The 19,412-nt window shown below is 46.7% G+C and overlaps 2 protein-coding genes across 2 annotated transcripts in view; one reads left to right on the forward strand and one right to left on the reverse strand.

Annotated features, from left to right (window-relative positions):
* The window catches only part of Plg (plasminogen), a 38,059-nt gene extending 24,027 nt beyond the window's left edge, over positions 1-14,032 (reverse strand). The window contains exons 1-6 of the mRNA XM_050135898.1: positions 13,889-14,032; positions 10,972-11,107; positions 8,681-8,787; positions 4,591-4,705; positions 2,903-3,042; positions 1,427-1,547 (exon numbers count right to left, since the gene is read on the reverse strand). Of these exons, the coding sequence (XP_049991855.1) occupies positions 1,427-1,547; positions 2,903-3,042; positions 4,591-4,705; positions 8,681-8,787; positions 10,972-11,107; positions 13,889-13,937 (668 nt within the window). The 5' untranslated portion in view covers positions 13,938-14,032. The remainder of the gene's footprint in view (positions 1-1,426; positions 1,548-2,902; positions 3,043-4,590; positions 4,706-8,680; positions 8,788-10,971; positions 11,108-13,888) is intronic.
* The window catches only part of Map3k4 (mitogen-activated protein kinase kinase kinase 4), a 169,541-nt gene that overhangs the window by 13,022 nt on the left and 137,107 nt on the right, over positions 1-19,412 (forward strand). The window lies entirely within an intron of this gene.

Below are 19,412 nucleotides of genomic sequence, written 5' to 3' on the forward strand. Positions count from 1 at the left end.
CTGGCCCCAAACTCACAGAGATCCGCCTGCCTCTGCCTCCTGAGTTCTGGGATTAAAGGCGTGCATCACCACTGCCTGGATGAAGGATTTTTTAAACAGCCATAATAAACATTAATGCTTGAGAATCTTTGAGAATGAGCAACCGTTTAGCAACCTGCAATTAGAGGAAGGTGGTCCTCTGCTGACAATCCAGGAAGAAGGAAGGCTCAGCCTTCCAAGGACTGTAGTTCTAGAAGTTTCCACATGTAAGACTTAGCAGAAGAGGGTGAGAAACTGTATCTTTCTAACCATGCAGAATTTTGAAGCAAGCAAGCTCTGGTTATTTACTACAAATAATAGCACTCTTCAAAGAACAACATGTTCACTGTCTGAAGACAGTGACGTGGTACAGGTAAGAAGTTGATGCCTGGTCCTACTGGTCTACCAGGCTCCCATCCCACTACAGGAAGCTTCGAGAATCCAAGGTTGGGGAGCTATGTTCCTGCAAGCACCTGGCCAGTGACACCTCCTTGGCAGGGACCAGGGATCTAGCCGGGAGATTGTCTCTGTTCCTTGTTCCTCTCTAGGACTGAGAGCTTAGGACAAAAAGAAAAAAGCTAGCAATGGTCAATTTATTCCCCCGCTTCTGGTTTTCTACAAATGGCTTGACCTAGTCACACTTTTGAGGACCCTACTCTGCCTGCCTTTGGAAGACAATGGCAGGAACCACATTTTAAGCTATATGGAATGGAGGATGCGAAAATTCAGTGATGTCATCTTCCACAGGGACAGCTGTGGCTCAGCCACATTACCTTGAGTCTTAAAATCCTTATTAATGGCACTGGGGTCATCACAGAGGGAGGGAGAAGAGAGCGGCATCTGTGGGAAATGTTTTCCTGTGCAAAATGTCAGCTTGAATCCTTGCAAGTGCTTACTCTGAAAACCATCATTGCTTTCTGGAACGGGGACCCCCAGGTACTCTGCTTAAATTCATAGTCACCTGTGAGAACTTGGTAGAAGTTGTGAATGACCCAATGTAAATACATATAAAATACCAGGGATTTGCAAGACCCTTAGTATTCATTCGCACATAGATCACAGTCAGGAAGTCTACAGTGTAACTGGAGTTTAAAAGGAAAGGAAGGGAGAAAAGGGGACATCACAAGCTAAGTGTGCTTCTCAGTTTTAACAGAATCACAGATTGACTATAGGTTTGGTTATAACCCAAATTCTATTCATACGGCCTGGGATGCTGCCTTTCTAAGAAGCACCCATGATGCCCCTTGGACCATGTGATGATAAACAAGAAGATACACTTCATAGGCAGCCAATGGGGGAGGATGCCAGCTGGGAACTCAGTCACCTAGCCATCAATTCCTGAAGCAAGCAGACATATCGGAGGAGTGGTGCGTGTCTAAAGAGCCTCCGCCTTGGTCGCATGACTTACTTGGCAGGGATATACCCATGAGCGTGTGGGCTCTGCGAGTCCCAAGCCTGGCAGTTGAGTCCAGACATGGTCTTGGAGATCTTTCCCTCATAATGTTCTCCACTGCAGTGCATACATTCTTCTGTGTGGTGAAAGAGGGGAGAGAGAAAAGAAGAAACGGAAGTGAAGCCCAGCGGAGCACAGACTGGGATCCCTCTAGAGAACTCACCAACGCTTCCTGCCACCCCTCCAGACCTGACTTCCGATAAAAAGACTTGGAATGTTCTGATGCAGTCAGTGCTCTGTTCTCTCTCAGAGGTGGTATATTTAGGCTACTTGGGTCTGTGCCGCCTTAACTATGGTGACTGTAGTCAAATTCAGAAACTGGCGTACACGTCCTTGAATTTGGAGCCATGCATGGGGAAGACACATATTCTCAGAAGCCTGTATATTCTCCATTTTAATTTTTAAGTAGTGGACATCATTTCTAGAATAGTCTTTTAAAATTCTATGTATTTATTTTCATCACTTGATGACTGACAATATATAGGAACTATCTTGGAATTTTTCTGCTGGATTTTCTTTTAATACCTGCCACTTCGCCTCAAATGTCCCAAGTGTCTGTGTATTGCTGAGCAACATGGCTGATGTGGGTGACCTGAGTGTTGTCATGTTTTTCTCTCTCTCTTTTTTTTCTCTCTAATTCCTTTAAAGACTTAGACTTTGACTTGAATTTGTTAAAATCCCATGGTGTGGAGGAATAACACAGAACTGGAGTTTTATGGGGTCATTAAAAAAACAGCTGTGAAACTGATATGACAAGCACGTGCTCATGGGGTTTCAAGGCCAGATGACCATCCATATCCAAATACAGGATCCCCTCTGACCATATAGATAAAGAAATGAGACAAGCGAGCTGGCACCCGAGACACGCCCACATTGCCTCGCAACCCCACCTGGCTCTTTTTCTTGCTCTAATAGACGCACCGAGGAATAGGAAAAGATGACATTTTCCCAGTCTGGTACTTTAATGTTTTAGCATTGGCCTTTGGCGTTCTCTGTGAAGCTGATGGGCCCTCTAGAATGCAGGCATGCTGACATAAAAACGGGTGTGTCGCCTAACTTCAAACTCAACAACAGAATCGCCCACATTACATTAGTCCTCTCCTCGAATTTCATTGATTTTTTTATGATTTTAGTTTAGCTATTTAATTCAAACCATGTTTGGAGTTTTACACTGTGTGCGGGGTTTAACCAGAGGAATTTGTACCCACAGTTTGGATCTGGCTATAGCCCAGGCTCACACATTGAGATAACATGTTAATAAAGAAGGTTAAGGTCCGCACTGGGCTCCTTTAGAAGAGTCCATTGCTCTGTTTTGTAACATAAAACATGAATCGGTTTTTGTCTTTTTTTATGATGTCTCTGTGGGCAATGGCTGGATAGCATAGTCCAGGTGACAAGCACACAGGAGGAGGTGTCTAGGGCCACACCCACCTTCACATTCAGGGATGTCACAGTAGTCATATCTCTTGTCTGGGTCCGTCGTGTAGCACCAGGGTCCCTTGTCATCGTTGTCTGGATTCCTGCAGTAATTCTCCTCCAGTCCGTCATTGGGGTGTGTGTTGGGGGAATAGCTGCAGGGTAGCAATGGAATGTGGGGCCTGAGTCCTAAAGAGCGGCGCATGTGAGCGAGGCAGGGGATGCTGCGCTTCCTACCCAGGGGCTCAGTTGAGCCACCTGAATGTCTTTTAGCTACTGGTTATCACGTCACTATTTCTCGATGGGTGGGATGCTTGGGTCAAGCAGCCCATCCCGCCGTCCTTGCTCTATGACCAGCTAACTCTCAGAAGTCCAGCCAAAGCATGTGTACCGAGCAGGCAGCAGAACACTGAGGCCCCAAATGAGGAATCATTGGCTCGTTCCAAACCCAGGCTTTCTCTGGTTGTCCTCCTCCCCATGCAACCATGGCAACGAGTGCACTTTTGTTTGCGTGAACTCTGCCCCTGCTGATCCACTGGAACCCCCTTCCACATTCTGCCACTTGCCCTTACTGAAAATAACCAGCTCAAAAGGGGTCATTACCCCCACGTTACTGCTGGGAAAACTGAGTGTGGTGAAACAGGCACAGCAGGTGGTGTCTAGGCATGCCTAGCCAGCCAGGGCCAAGTGGAGACTGGGAAGTCCATTGTCAGATCACACAAGACCAGGTTTTCTCTGAGATGCAGCCTTGGTGAAGGGGTGGGGGAAAGCTGAGCCCATCATCTGTTCTGGAGAGAGTTACTGCAAAGATAGCTAGGAAAAACACGCAAGAAGCTGCACTCTAAAGAAGCAAGCTTGACTTCTGGTTCCTCCGTGTACCTAGGGAGAAGCTCAGCTGCCTCATCAATGAGCTTGGACTGTGGCTATGGCCCCCAGAGCCATCACAGAGAACTTAATGCCACCTAATGCTGTACTGGGGGGACACAAACAGAATGGCCCTAAAGTTATAAATAAGATGCAAACTTTCTATTTGTTTTCGTGTTTTATATCCTCGTTGGGTTGTCTCGTTGAGATGGGCGTATTGTGTGAGCTCTAAATTGGTGTCTGACTGAAACACATCATTTTCTGATACTCAGCCTCTATGATAGCTGGTTTGTCGACTTCACATGTGTGTGCCTGTGAGGGTATTGTCTTATTACGTTGATTGACGTGGGAAGATTGAGTCCATCATGGGCAGTGTCATTCCTTAGGCAGGAGATCCTGAACTTGACTGTGGTTGTGATGGTGACTACCACTGTCAAGCTTTTGCTGCTGTGACTTTTCCATAATGATGGACTATAATGATGACAATCTGTAATTGTCATCTAAAATAAAACCCCATCCCCCAAGAGTTACTTTTTTGCCACAATAATTCTTTTTTAACACAGCAACAGAATGAAAATGATGATGGCCTCCAATTCAGCTGTACGGTCTTTAACACGCCCCCCTCTGTGTCAGGACTTCTGGGGTATTATAAGACAAGACGAATAGAAAACAACCCTTTTCTGCTTTAGCGCTGTGAATAGTGCAGCTGTTCTGCATCCAAAGGTTCTCTATCTGCTCGCGCTCAGCATTCAGGTTTGGTTTAGGAGCAATGGAATCATTCTAAATACTTCCGTAAGTACCAGCATCAAAGCAGGGTATGGAAAGTGGAAAGGGCTTACTTGGGTACGTGGGGGGATGTGGCGCTCCACTTTTGACAGGTAACCCCATTCTTCGTCTTGGACATGGTTCCTCTATAGTTCTTCCCGATGCCAGTCTTACACTCCGACAGATAAACTGAAAGACACCCCACACACAGTCGTTCAAAGTGCAAACAAACAACCTTTTCCTAGCATAGTCCCACCATGGGAAAGACCCCTAACCAAGCCATGTCTTCCTCCTCTGAAAATGCTCTTTGACGTTGATCATGTGATAGTTTTGACTGTTGCCTTGATACACCTAGAACCTTCTGGGAAGAGTGTTAATTGTCTAGATCAGATTGGCCTGGGGGTGTATCTGTGGATGGATAATTTTTAATAATTTATTTAATTTTATGTACATTGTTGTGAGGGTGTCAGATCCCCTGGAGTTACAGACAGTTGTGAGCTAGCATGCAGGTATTGAGAATTGAATCTGGGTCCTCTGGAAGAGTAGCCAGTGCTCTTAACCACTGAGCCATCTCTCCAGCCCATGGGAGGGTTTCTTAATTGAGTTAAATGAGGTGGGAAGCCCTACCCTGAAGGTAAAGACGTTGTGGGTTTGTCCCTGAACTCCATGAGAGTGGAGAGAGCTGGCTGAGCGAAAGCAGCCGGTAAGCAACGATGGACACATGGTCTCTGCTCTTGACTATGGAGGTGATGTGACCAGCTGCCTGAGTTCCTGCCTTGACCTCCCCTCAGTGGTGGACTATGACCTAGACTTAACTGTGAGTCCAAATAACCCCTTGGCTGCCCTAAATTGCTTCCAGTCAGAGGGCTTTATCACAGCATTAGAATGAAACTAGAACAGATAGGTTTATTCCAAAGTTCTTTTCTTGGTCTCTCTGTGCCTAATCTGTGCCAGGACTGGACTACAGGAGGACACACAAAGCAAGCACAGGCCACTCTCCTGGAGCATAAATCCTAATGGAGCTGGGCTGGGGACAAAAGGAATTAGAAAAACATTTGAAATAAGCTAACGTCCCAGTATCGTGGGAGGGGGCAGAGTGATGAGACTGAGCAGCAGAAAGAGAGGGGTTTTCAGGCAGGGAAGAGAAAAGCAGGCTATTCAGAGCCCAAGAGAGTCCAACCAGTCTGTGTGTGTGTGTGTGTGTGTGTGTGTGTGTGTTTTGTACAACTCTCAATATAAAACGTGCAGGCTAGGGCAATCACAATGTTTATGATAAACACTCCCAGCCAGCCTCCACTTACCCAAACTGTCAGCCATCCAGTGGGTCCCATCCTGTCTAAAATGGTCAAATACTACTGTGGATCTCAAGTGATGGATTGACCCCCTAGGGGGCCCTTTCTAGCATGTACCTACTTTTTTCCCCACCAAACATTGTTCGGTGTCCCAGGCGTTGTTTGTATGTAATGTCCAATTATCCCATTTGGTGATGCTTTGTTATAATTAACTGAGACATGAATAAGGAAAGAACAGTGCTCATATTTCATTTTTTAAAACAAGTTAAATACCTTTTTTTGTTTGTTTGTGACAGGGTTTCACTATGTATCATTGGGGTTAGCCTGGAACTCTCCATATAGACCAGGCTGGCCTTGAAGTCACAAAGATCCGCCTGCTTCTGCCTCCTGAGCCGTGTGACTAAAGGCAAGTGCCTCCATGACCAGCCAGCCAGTTGAATACTTTTTTATGTGTGTTGTATGTGTTAGAGTGAAGTGGGGTGCACATGTGTTTGTGGGTGCTTTTGGAAGCTAGAGATTAACAGCAGGTGCCATGATCCCTCTCTGCCAGATTTTCCCAGTGGACCTAAGCTCACTGATTTGGTTAGACTAGTTGGTTAGTGACCTTCAGAGATGGGCCTGTTTCTGCCTCCCCGCTGGCACCAGGGTTGCAGGCACACAGGACTGCCAGCATTTTATACATGTTCTGGAGAGCTGAACGCAAGCCCTTAGGCTTCGGCTATGGACATTTTATAGATTGAGCCATTTCCTCAGCCCCAGATGAAATGCTTTTAAGGATGTAAGGAAGTTGGGTCATTTTAAAATTGCTGTCAGGTTTCACGAGGACAACACTCATATAACTGACTGCAGTGAGTGTGAGGGGAAGTCATAAGAACCTAAAGGCATGGCAGAATCAGTGTGCTACCAACACTATCAAGATCAGGAGACCAGTGTTAGAGATAACACCCTGGAACCTATTGCAGAGAGCCCCTAGTAGGGCCCTACATCCCAAGTGAAAGGTCTCTGCTCTACATCACAAGCCAGCTTGGATTTTCAATAAAGACACACAATAGTGTTTCCAGTGTATTTGTGCCACTGAGATTCCCCACTAAGGCCTACTCTCTGGTTCATTGACCCTCAGGAAGTTTAACAAACCAACACTGTAAACAAGAGGGGCACTGTGGCTTCATGGGTCTGCTTCATGGCAGGAGTAGTATCCCACACATCAAAGGTATAAACTTGAAGGGTGATGAGCAAGGGAGGCCTGGAGCTGGGAAAGGCTTTGAAAAACAGCACTCACCCTATCACAGCGGGGTGAATATGCCTTAAAACAGTTTACTGTATATTAAAAAGAGTTAAAAGGGAAAATTTTAAAGTTTCCCAAGCCGTAGGAATTATTGTATGTTTGAAGAGACACAATTGTAAGCACTCTGATTACATCTCCCTCCCCACTCCTCAAATTATTACAATGTACCCTATAAATACATTAAATTATATTGGGAATGGCTTGAAGCCATGAAGGTTCATTTCTTAGCGGTCACATATACAGCTACAACCAGAGGACCAGTGACTGCAGAGGCACTAGCCAGACACAAGGTGGCTTGGTTCTAGACGTGGCAGTGGAGACAGTGCCAACGCAGCTGGTGAAATGTCACCAGACAGTGATGGATCCTAGCAAAATCCTGGCTGATAAATTAGCAACCAGTCCAGATTCAGAGTAGAGAAACCAGGAACCAAGAGTGATTGCCTCTGACTTTGCTCCTCCCTTGTTTGTTTGTTCCCAGCATGGTGGATATAACCTTTTGACCCACTGAAAGCAAGCAACACCAGCCTTCAAACTTCAGACTTCAGCCTTGCAACTCAACCCTTGTGTTACTCCTGGTTAACCATTGACCAGCGTCATATTTAAGTCTTAGCAGTTCGTAGAAAGACTCCTACTCCGTCCTTCTTTATAAAATCCAGGCAATGGTGGGCAAGTTAATTTATCCTTTCGTTATGTAAGAGCCAAATGCTTCACTTGATGAGATTTAAGTGACTCCTGAATCTCAAGATACCCAGAGGCTGGGGCTGGAGAGATGGCTCCATGGTTAAGAGCACTGTTTATTCTCCCAGATGACCTGAATTCATTTTCCAGCACCCACATGGCAGCTCACAACTGTCTGTAACTCCAGCTCCAGGGGATCTGGCATCCTCACACAGGCATACATGTAAGCAATGCACCAGTTTAGACAAAGATAGAGGCAAGGAAAGGAATACCAGGGAAACGCCTCGTTAAGTGTAAGAAGGCGGGTTGATTGGGGAAATAGCCCTAACCTAAAGGAAGAGGTTACCACTGTGGTTTTTAATGTGAAACATTATCAAAAGCCCAGGAAATCAGATCTCTCTCTCTCGTGCTTTTCAGCGCTCCCAATACAAAACACATGGAGACCTAAATTGTTTCTGTCAATGAACTTATTGTACTACCCATCCAGTGGGAGAGTATAGCAGAAGTTTTCTGAATGGGCACAAATTAAAAAGCCATATCCATTTAATAATACTTGTGTCTTCTTAAAAAGGAGTCCAGGGTACCCCCGGCCCTAAGCCATGGATTCCTGGTTTGTTGTAAAGGAAACTGGAAAAGAAATCACACATCTTATCATCTTCAAACTTTAAAGAAAGTGAGGAAAATACAGCCCCTCAATAGAAGAAGTGGAAAATCAAATACAAGTAAGGTTTGTCTACGCCTAGATGTTACTGAGAACTGAAAACATCAGTGCCTAGTGTGCCAGGGGCTAATTCAAAAGTGGGAGCTTAAGGGTACAGTCTTAACTCAGTGTCTGTGTGATACTGCCCGGTGTCATAAATCGAGGCTATGAGAAAAAGGGAGGGGAAGGAGGGACACGGCCGGCCGTACCTCTCTTCTCGAATAAGATGACGTCTCTCATCCGGATGATGGAGGAGCCCTTGCTGTTCTCGGCCATGATCACACATTGCTGCTCTTTGCTGTGGTACTGGAATGACCTGCAGGTGATGGGTGCATCCATTACCAAAAGGGACACTAACGAGTGCGTCTCTTGCTGGACCCCGGAGCTCAGAATGGTCACCTCTGGGCGGTTTCGTCACTGCGTCTGTGCAGTGCAGTCCTAAGGATACGTATACCAGCATGACAGCTGCTCTCGTGTTCTTAAACTTCCACGCTCGCCCTTGGCAGTCTGTTTCAACCGTGCTCTCCCTCCACTTCTTCCTCCCTGTCCGTTCCCCCTTCCTTCTCTCTCTCCTTTCTTTCTAAGATGGAGAACCTAATGGGCCTGCTATTCCTGCTACAGCCCAGGCCAGCCTCCTCCCCCAGGAATATACCACCCCATCTGACTCCTTTGCTTTCTTTCCCTAGTGACAGGTGATGAAGTTAAGAAGGACTAACAGTTCCTGAAGCAGCCTCTGCCTGCTCTCTCTTCCCTTTCCTGCCGTGTCCCCACTCACCACCAGGCCCTTGCTGGGTACAGCTGCCTGGCCTTAATTTCCGGCCTCCAGAACCATGCATTTGACACACTCCTTTCTTTTATTAATTGCCCAGTCTTGGAAATGCTGGTACAGCCCCAGAAAACAGCCAAAACTTCCTTCATCTTGTCCCCATGTGATCCTGCCTTTGAGGCTCAGCTTGGCAGTCAGTACCAAAGACAGCCAGCCATCTTTTGTTGGCAATCAGTGCCGAAGGTGGCCATCTTTCATCCTGATCCCCTCCCTAAAGGCTTTGCTTGAATCAAACCGGTCTTACGATTCTCTCACAGGCTAGCACCATGTTTCTCCCAGCCTGGAGTGCCTCTCCACCCTCCTACAGCCTTGTCAAAGTCCCTCTCCCCAAAGCCCAACTCTCCTCCCTCTTCTCCCTGACTCTGATGACTTTCCTCAACTCTCTCAGCTCCTCGGCATTTTCCTCTGAACCTCTACAGAATTTTCCTCTGAACCTCTACAGAACACACATTGATTCTGCACTAAGCCATACCTGTCTTATTCTTTAACATGATTGGTGTTTCCTTGGGTTATTGCATAAGTACAAAAGGACCCACCAGATCGTGTATGTTTATGTATGGTTTTTTGCTCCTCTGGCTTGTTTCTGTATTCTCGTTCTTCCTGTCATCCCTTCCCCCCGCCCCGCCTCTGCACCACCCTCTGTGTAGGTCAGATGCCAGCACCACAGGTCCTGCTCCAGCTCCCTCCGTCATATTTTTGTGCAGGGTCTCTCACTGAACCTGGATTAGCTAGACTGGGTGGCTAATGAGCTGTGTGGCTCTGCTTGTTTCTGTCTCCCCAGTACTAAGATGACAGTCACTTCCTATTGCTTTTACATAGTGCTGGGAATCAAACCCAGGTCCTTATGTTTGCAAGGAAAGCATTTTACTGAGCTATCTCTCTAGCATCTCCTCAGGGACTTCTTTTTTAATGAAACACTAATAAACCTTAATAAGGCCAGAGGGACGGTGGTGGCACACGCCTTTAATCCCAGCACTCAGGAGGCAGAGACAGGTGGATCTCTGTGAGTTCAAGGCCAGCCTGGTCTAAAGAGCTAGTTCCAGGACAGGTTCCAAAGTTACAGAGAAACCCTGTCTCAAAAAAACCAAAAAGCAAAAAACAAACAAACAAACAAAAAAAAAAAACCCTTAAGACCTTGTTACTGTGAGTCTTTGATGTCATAAGCAAACTCCAATCCTATTAAAGTCCCTTCTCATTAAAAAAAAAATTAACTTGATTTTATGTACATTGGTGTGAAGGTGTCAGATCTCCTGAAACTGGAATTACAGACCGTTGTGAGCTGCCACATGGATGCTGGGAACTGAACCCCGGTCCTCTGGAGGAACACTCAGGGCTCTTAACAACTGAGGCATCTCTCCACCCTTCCCCCTTTCCTGGGTTTTGTTTTGAAATTTCCTTGAATTTAATTCTGATTTTTAACCTATTGTTAGTGTGTGCGTAGTGTGTGAACACAGGCCTGTTTGTACCACGGCATGTATGTGGAGGGCAGGGGACAACGCTGGGGCTCCCTTTCCACCTTTGTGTGGGCTCTAGGGCTGAAACTCCAGTCCTTAGGGTATGGGGACCACCTCACCAGCCCCCCTCTCCCTCCTGACAGATGAATAGATTGATTTTCCTCAGAAGAGCTGTCTCGAACAGCCAGAGGCAGGCTTGAGACAATGGCGGCGCGGGTACCTGCAGACGAACTCTGTCTCCTCTTCGCATTTAGCCGTGCATTCGGCTATGCTTCCTGCCCCTACCTGCTTCTTGGTGAGGCTGAACAGGGAAGCCCCTTGTGTGCTTACATACTCGTCCAGGGAGTCCCCTTGGCCTAAAAGGAAAAAATAAAAAGAAGAAAACTGAGTAAATCAGATGACAACGTTGTTTATGTGCACGGCTGTTTGAGTGTGTGTGTGTGTACTACAAGCACATGCATGTGCATGGCTCATGGCTTATCTAATTTATTATTTAAATTAAATTAAATACTATAATAAAATAACATAATAATAATTTATTTTTATTCCACTAGATTGCAACGAATTAAAAGAACAGCTAGACTGACAGATCAGTAAACGAGGCCCATGTAACCACCTCTCGATTATCATATGAATATGAAGCTTGAAATAAAGAGTAAACGATATGGCTCACCATTGTTTACCCTGTGATAAGCCAGTAGGATGCCATCGGTGGCAATCTGGTTTTTATTTGGTCTTCCCAGAGTGAGACTGGGATGTGGAAGCCGCTGCCCAATGGCCAGTGGTATATGCTTTCCTATAAGATAGGCTTTTTATCCTTGGAGAAAGTATCTATCATTCCAAATTTTTATTATTTAAAAAAAAATAGAGCCAAGTACAAACACTGGGCTTCACTTCTTTCTTTGAAACAGTCTTTCTGTATAGCCAGCCCTAGCTGGCCCAGAACTCAAGGCAATCCTCCTGTTTCAGCCTCCTGAGTACTGGATTGCGAGCGTGTGCTCCCATGACGGCCTGCCTTTGTTTTTTTGTGTGAACTGCGGTCTGAGGCAGTCGGTTTCTTCCCTCACCCTAGAGGCTGGTCACAGCTGTCGAGTGTCCCCTGGGCTAAGGCGCAGGCTTAGCCTTAGACTGCTCTGCCCAAGCCTGCGCCCCAGCTGCTGGTCTTTCCGCGTAGGAGTGAGAGTACAAAGAGGTTAGTGAACACAGCAAAGTCTTCCTGGAATCGGGCAACACGGCAACCTTGACCTCCTGAGGGGACCAGTGCCGGATGCAGCAGGTTAAAGAGTGACCAGAACTGGAAGTGGGAAAACTTGAGAAGTCAACTGATGAATCCAGATTCATCTTTAGAAGTCTCCCTTTCCTTCCATGGTGACCTCATCCCCCTCGATGCTCCAACCTGGAAGGCTGACTAAAGAGTGAAAAGTTGGCTGGCGCATTTTAAATCGTCAAAGCACTTGAGTTAGGTGTAAGAGGTGACGGAGACAGGGGCATTTAGGCTTGTGTTGTATTCTAACGCAGACTCTTCATTTTGAGAAGAGGTCTGTGTGATCTGGAAGACACACAGCCACTCTTTGCCTGTGCAAAGAGTTCTGGGGAGTGTGCAAGGTAGGTTTCAGATGCCGATGGAGAGGGGAGAGCTCTCTGGGTCATTAGCTTTGTGTCTGGCTTCGTTTCATGGTGCAGTTGCTGAGATCCACCCAAGAAGCTGATATCCCAAAGACATGTCCCCAAGGAGGGTTGAGTTTTTTCTTTAATACTTAAAATTTCTCTCCAAGTCTTTACCTCCATGGCTCATGTAGAAATAAGGTTTAATATAATGCAGTGAAATGAAAACTTTAAACAAATCTTTTAGTAGGAAAACTTATTTGTGTTGCAGCCTAAATATAGATGTGTATCATACCATCAAAGTGAAGAGCACTTTTCCATCACTGTGTGCGTGTACTTATGTGTGTGAAATAAATCTTAGCTGAGCTTGGTGGCTGATACCTTTAATCCCACTACTTGGGAGGCAGAGGTAGGCCTCTGAGAGTTGAAGCCTAGCCTCATCTACAGAGCGAGTTCCAAACTGGCCAGGGGTACATAAAAAAAAAAATCCCATTATTTGGTACACAGCTATGGAAACTTTTTTGTTCACTTTGATATTTACTCTCCCAGGCCATTTAATGCAATAAAAAAAACGAGAGTCAAGTCGTTTCCACAGAAAATGAGAGCCAATACTTGCACAAAGAGCTTACGAAAGAATCCTGCCTCAGTTGACTGAGAGAGATACAAACTTGCTGCATAGATTAGGTCTAGCCCCTGGGAGTGAGCCCTGAGCTCACGGTGTTGCCAGTCCTAGGTTCTATGGGCTGAAGTGGGATAATCACACACACGTACATATACACATGCATGCACACGCGCGTGCGCACACACACAGAAAGGGGGGAGAAGACAGACACAGAGAGAGAGAGAGACAGAGAGAGAGAGAGAGAGAGAGAGAGAGAGAGAGAGAGAGAGAGAGAGGGAGGGAGAGAGAGAGAGGGAAGGAGAGAAAGAGGAAGGAAGGATGGAAGGAAGGAAGGAAGGAAGGAAGGAAGGAAGGAAGGAAGGAAGGAAGGAGAAGAAAATCAGTCAGACACACACACATGGAAACGAAGGAGAAGAAAGAATCAGACAGACAGACACACACACACACACACACGTACACACACAGGAGCACACTCGAGAGCACACATGTGTCTAGCACACCCTAATCTCCGAACAGGTATTTGTTTAGTTACCGTATGTTTGTCATTTTAAAACGGATCCGTGTGACTCGTGGAGGCAGATAGGCACCTATGCAAAGCCTTCCTTAAACCAACCAGAAAATCCCAGGGGGACCAGAACAGCTCAACAGAAGCTCTTTTCATCAGTCACACTGCAAACTAGGCCAAGAGGCTAACCGCTGCTACCGCCACCAGGGATCGAAGACCTCACATGTGCCGATTTGTCCCCACTGCAACGGGGAGACTGAGTGTCTATGTCAAGCTCCTCAGTCTGAGCCATAAACCCATAAAGCTCAATTAAAGGAATTGCACATAAAGTCATAGCAAATCTATTTTTAATATATGGCTAGAATTTTTTTTTAAGTTGAAATGAAACCATGCATCAAACCTTACCTGATTTCAGAAACAAGAGAAGTAGAAAGACTACTTCCTTATGGTCCATTCTGGTTGGGACTGGCCGACAGCACCTGGAGAACTGTGTTCCAGTCCCAAATGCTGACTTAAGGGGGACCAAAGGCACCCACAAGCGAGATAGTCCAATGGGGTTAATGATTCTCTGAGGCCCCCGCCGCTGTACACAGAGGAGCAAACATTACCTCGAATAGGGAGGGAGCTTACAAAACGTTTGAGAGTGGAGTCCGCAGTGGATGCTAGAGGAGGTGAAAGCGGCAACTCCCCCACTCTGCTCCTCTTCACTGTTTGACTCTCCTCCTTCCCCCCTCACCCAGACACCATGTTTCCCATTTCCCCCCATTTTTCCCTCTTCTTCAGTTTCCTTGTTTGGGGGTCCACAAAGGAAATCGTGAAAATAGCTTATGTTTGCTGAGTGTCTTCTGTATGCGCCAGATTCTGCCAAATGGTCCACACACAGCCTCACTTGACCTTCCCAGCAGTTACCTGGACACTGTTCCAGCTTTCCGATTCGGGGCTGGGGTAGCAGGCGATGTCTCAATGCATTTATTACAAAACACTTATGAGCTTGTTTTTCAGTTTTTGTGTTGTGAGTAGCCGTTGGTTTTGTGTTGGCGATCCCTCAACTCTATCCCAGCCCCGCTGTTGACGTAATCGATTGATTAATCTATATTATTTTTACAAAGCTGCCCTATTCCCATTCCTTTCGAATTTAAACACTATATAACCTGTCCTGGTGCGCCTTATTCCTTGACTGGACTGTAGAGTGAGGCTCAGAATGCCAGGCAAAAACTGTACCACAGAGAGGCACCACTAACCTACTGTGCAGAATCAAAATCAGTTTGAGGGTTGAAGAGATGGCTCAGCGAGTAGGGGCACTTACGACTGCTCCAGAGGACCTGAGCTCAGTTCCCAGCACCCATATCAGACAGTTCACACCAGCTTCCAGGGGCTCTAATGTCCTTTTCCAGGCTTTTGAGGAGACACACACACAAATATTTTGAAATCATCTCTCACTTCCCATTCCTTTCATTATCCCCTCCCAATGTAGCCCTTTCTCCACCTGAACTCACAGAACCATGGTAACGCCTCATGGCATGAAGTAAAAGAGGTGGGATTCAGTTACAAGATCATCTTTTTGTCCATTTGTTCTTATTGTCTTGAAACAGCCTCCTAGTGTAGCCCAGGCTAGCCTGGAACTCACAGTGATCCCCCTGTCTCTGTTGCCTGAGTGCTAGGGCTACGGGTGTTTGTCAGGCTCTGGTAATCTTCTCAACTATAACTCTAGAGTCTACTCTTTCCTGTCTTGACTAGACTGCTTTAAAGCTCGTGGTTTAGTGTATGGAAAAAATTTGAAATAAACTGACTTCTATTCCAGTGTGATGTAAGGACAAGAGGCAGGTACAGCTCTTTCCTGGCTACAAAACCCTTCTCATGACAATTAGTGCAGGACCAGAGGATCAAGATGCCACAGGTAGAACCCTCTGCAGAACCCCATGAGACTAAACCTTGTGTGTGTGTGTGTGTGTGTGTGTGTGTGTGTGAGAGAGAGAGAGAGAGAGAGAGAGAGAGAGAGAGAGAGAGAGAGAGAGGACAAAAAAAGCAAGGAGAAGGAGAGATGGCACCATGACGTGGCACTGTGAACCGCTCCTCCTCAAGGGAGGAAGGAGGTTCATAAGACTCGGGAAGCTGACAATCTTAGGAGACTCAGTCAGCTACAAGACCCACAAGGCCGGCCCTCAGTTTCATACAAGCAGAGGCTTGAGCATGGGAGATTCTCCTCAGCGGAGCCGCCTGCAACTGGGGGCAGACTCTAGATCACTTGTGGTGGTCATGCAGCTGCTGTTACCCATGTTCCTGTAAGGCAACCTTCGTGAATCCATTGGTTCTCTGCTAGGTTCACTTGGAAGTGTTTGCTCTGGTCTGTCAGGTGTGCCCTATGGGGATAGCCGGTTGTTCACACCTCCCCGGGGAGCTTCACCCAGCAGGTTGATGGGGAACACCTGAGTGTGAGCAGGCCCTGCATTTCTGTCAGCCAGCTTTCTCCTCCCCTCACACTCATCCCTGACCTCATCCCTGCTTCCATGAACCTGTTGGCTCAGTTTAATAAATTAGAAGCGGTTTCAAAAGTCAGTAACAAGCAGGGTTATTTTTTTTTCTGTCTAATGTACTTTGGTGAAAATAAAACCAGACTTCACTAATAAATAACGGCTTTGGTGTGCCGGTGAGCATTGCTTTCCACTTCAAGTCTGATTTTAAGCCTTCCTCCTCCTCCACCAGTCACCATAAGAATGTTATCAGACGTGTATGCCCACAAACATACATGTTGTTTTGGCTTTTTATTTCAGTGACATTAAAGGTTTGAACATGATATGTCCCTACGGGCTCATGTATTTAAACACTAGTCCACACCTGGTGATGCTGCTTTGGGAATTTGTAGAATCTTTTGGTGGGGCTTAGCTTGTGCCAGTGGGCTGCTGTGGGACAGGCCTTGAAGGTTATAGTCCCTGAAAAGTTTCTGTACCCCAATAAACCTCTCCACCAACACAGCAATCCAAATCAGACCAAATCAAACCAAATTAGGAAAAGCCCAGGTTTAATGGATACAATGCTCCAGATGGCTTACTAGACCCCCAGAGAGGAGACCGGAAAGACAGATCACAAAACCACAGGTCTGTTCTCTGGGGGCAGTTTAAACACCCTGTGGGAGTGGTCTTGAGTATCTCTGGGAGAGGACATCGTTTGGTGTGCTTTCTGAGCTACAGCAGGGTTTGGAGAGAGATGGGGGAGGGGAGAGGGCTTCGGATAGAACTTTCACCTGAACATTTCAGACTCTTTGGATATATGGATGCCAGGGGCTGAGGAAGTCCCTTCCTACTTCTGGCCCAGTCTGTTTCTAGCAGACACCCAGCTGTGACCAAGCTGCCTGGTGGTTTTGCTGCCTCAGACAGGAGCCTCTCCAACAAAGGGTTGTTGGGTGGAAACAATCTTTCTTCCCAGCTGCTTCTGTCAGGTGTTTTGTCCAGTGATGCGAGAAGTAATTAAGATAGATAGCATCAGTATGTGCCTGTTGTATGTGCCTGTCCTGCAAGCCAAGCAGCAGCCAGCAGCCACCTTGGAGCAGTCCGCTGTGCCCCCTTGTGGTGGTCCACCGTGCCCCCTTGCAAAAAGATTATCCTACTCGGGCTTGCCAGATGTCTATATTCCCTTATGGAAAGTCGGGGAGGGTCTTGAGACCCTCACCTCAGTATCTGGTTGCTTCCAGCTGCGTACTGTATGCCGCTCTGTCCTAACTGTACATGGCCCTTGGAAGGGGCTCTCATAGGCTGGGGAAGACTAGGGAGGCCTCCATCTATATGACTATGGGAAGGCATCATCCCGTTGAGGGAAGATTTTCTGGCCTTTAGGAGGAGGAGCACCCACACCCCTGTAACCCTTCCCTTATGATCTATAAGGAAGCCCATTAAATTCATTTGTTCCCCAGAGGGAACTTCAGTGGAATCATGCCTCCGTTTGTTGTTGTGATGCTGGAAGGAGGAGGGGACTTTGTTTAGGTCTCCCCCTAGGAACAAGTTGTAGCAACACTGCACCCCAGACATAATTCTGGGATGCGTTCAATCCTACTGTGTTCCTTTGTAAATCGGGTCGATTCCTAAAGGCCTGGTGATTCTATGTTGTTTTGTTTTCTGCCTACATGACAGCCACACATGGCAGCACGCAGCCCTCCCGACAGGAGAGAGCAAAGCCGGGAGGGCGTTACTCAGCTATGGATGTGGGGGAGTGTGCACAGACTTTCCCATAGCGAGTCCTACTCTAGCCTCATGAGTACAGTGTGAGCATAACCCGGTAGAATGCTGTAGATCATGCACAGAGATCTCCCACTCAATACCTAGGGAGAGGAGAGTTCTGTCCAGGGTGTTAAGGAGAAGTCATTTCAAAATATTAGCCGTTTTCCTCCTGAAAGAATGACAGGAACTAAGGAGCAGGTGTGACGGCCTCACCATGCTGTCACCAAGGGGCAGACATCCTGAGATTTATGTGTCCTTATTTAGTTAATTCTTAAGTATTGATTCCTGACTGCAAACAAGAGTGGGTGACATTGTTCTGGGTTGTGTAAAAGGTGCTGTCTTTTCCTGTCTTCATTTCCCGCCCTGAAGGAGCTCCGCACTTAAGCTAAGTGTTGAGTCTGCGGCTCTTCTCGGAGCTGAAAAAGAGGACAAAACAACATGGAAGGCAAACCTAATTGCCTTAGCTCTGTACAGCATGGGCTCGGACAAAAATCATGTGTGCTTTCTGAAAGCTGAAAGAATTCTCTGGTTTCTCCTCATACGAGGGCAGAATATTCCTTACAAGGAATGTCTTAGACCCAAGGAATGGTCAACCCAGCCTCACCGGAAGTGTGTACTGGCTGTTTTTGTCGATGTGACCCAAATCTAGACAAATCTGGGAAGAGGAAATCTTTCTTGGTTTTTGTTTTTTTGGTTTTTTTTGGATTTTGTTGTTGTTGTTTTTGTATGGTTGGTTGGTTTTGGTTTTTGTTTGTTTGGTTGGTTGGTTAGTTGGTTGGTTTGGGTTGAATTGGTTTTGTTCGTTTGCTTGTTTTTATTTTTTGAGATAGGGTCTCCCTACACAGTCCTGGCTGGCCTGGAAATGAAGTAAACCAAGCTTGCCTGAAACTCAGAAATATCTATCTGCCTCTGCCTCCTGGGTGCTGGGGTTAAAGGTGTGCCTCACCACACCCAGTTGGAAGAAAGAATCTTACTTGAGAAAATGCCTCTGTAAGATTGGCCCGTATGCAAATCTGTGGGTCACTTTCTTGGTTAATGATTGATATAGGTAGGCCCAGTTCACTGGGAGGTGGTGCCACACCTCGGCAGATTGTCCTAAGGTATAAAAGAAAGCAGGCTAGGCAAGCCATAGGGAACAAGCCACTTAACAGCTCTCCTCCATGGCCTCTGCTTCAGCTCCTGCCTGACTTTCTCTCCGTGATGAACTGTGACCTGGAAGCATAAGGTGAAATAAACCCTTTCCTCCCCAAATGACTTTCTGTCATGACTTTTATCTCAGCAATATCTAACCCAGATAGGGCTAGGGTTTGCAGGCTCACCTGAGGTGAAGCTGTGACCAGGCAGGCACTCATGACTCCTGAGGTAAAATGGTGTCATGGGTCTGAGGTTTACAGCCACCAGTAATCCCACACCAGCATCTACCTCCTTCCTGCCCTGGGTTCTGCCGAGTGGGAGCCGTCATTCTAGGTCATTCTAGGACGCTTTCCTCCCGTGAGGTCTCTAAAGAGCCCAATAAAACATGCCCTTTCAAAATGAAAACACCAAGATAAGGAGATGGCCTGGTGGGTAAAGCATTTGGCCAGGTACAAAGACCTGTGTTCTGATCACCAGAACCCACACAGAGCCAGACACGATGGCTTCTAAGACAAGATGGGAGATAAGACAGAATCCCCAGAAGCTCAGTGGGAGATCTAGCCTGATGGACGCAGAAGCAGGTG

The sequence above is a fragment of the Alexandromys fortis genome, unplaced genomic scaffold, assembly GCF_014885135.2.
Source record: "Alexandromys fortis isolate MF-2015 unplaced genomic scaffold, M_Fortis_MF-2015_v1.1 scaffold_23, whole genome shotgun sequence".
NCBI classification, from domain to species: domain Eukaryota; kingdom Metazoa; phylum Chordata; class Mammalia; order Rodentia; family Cricetidae; genus Alexandromys; species Alexandromys fortis.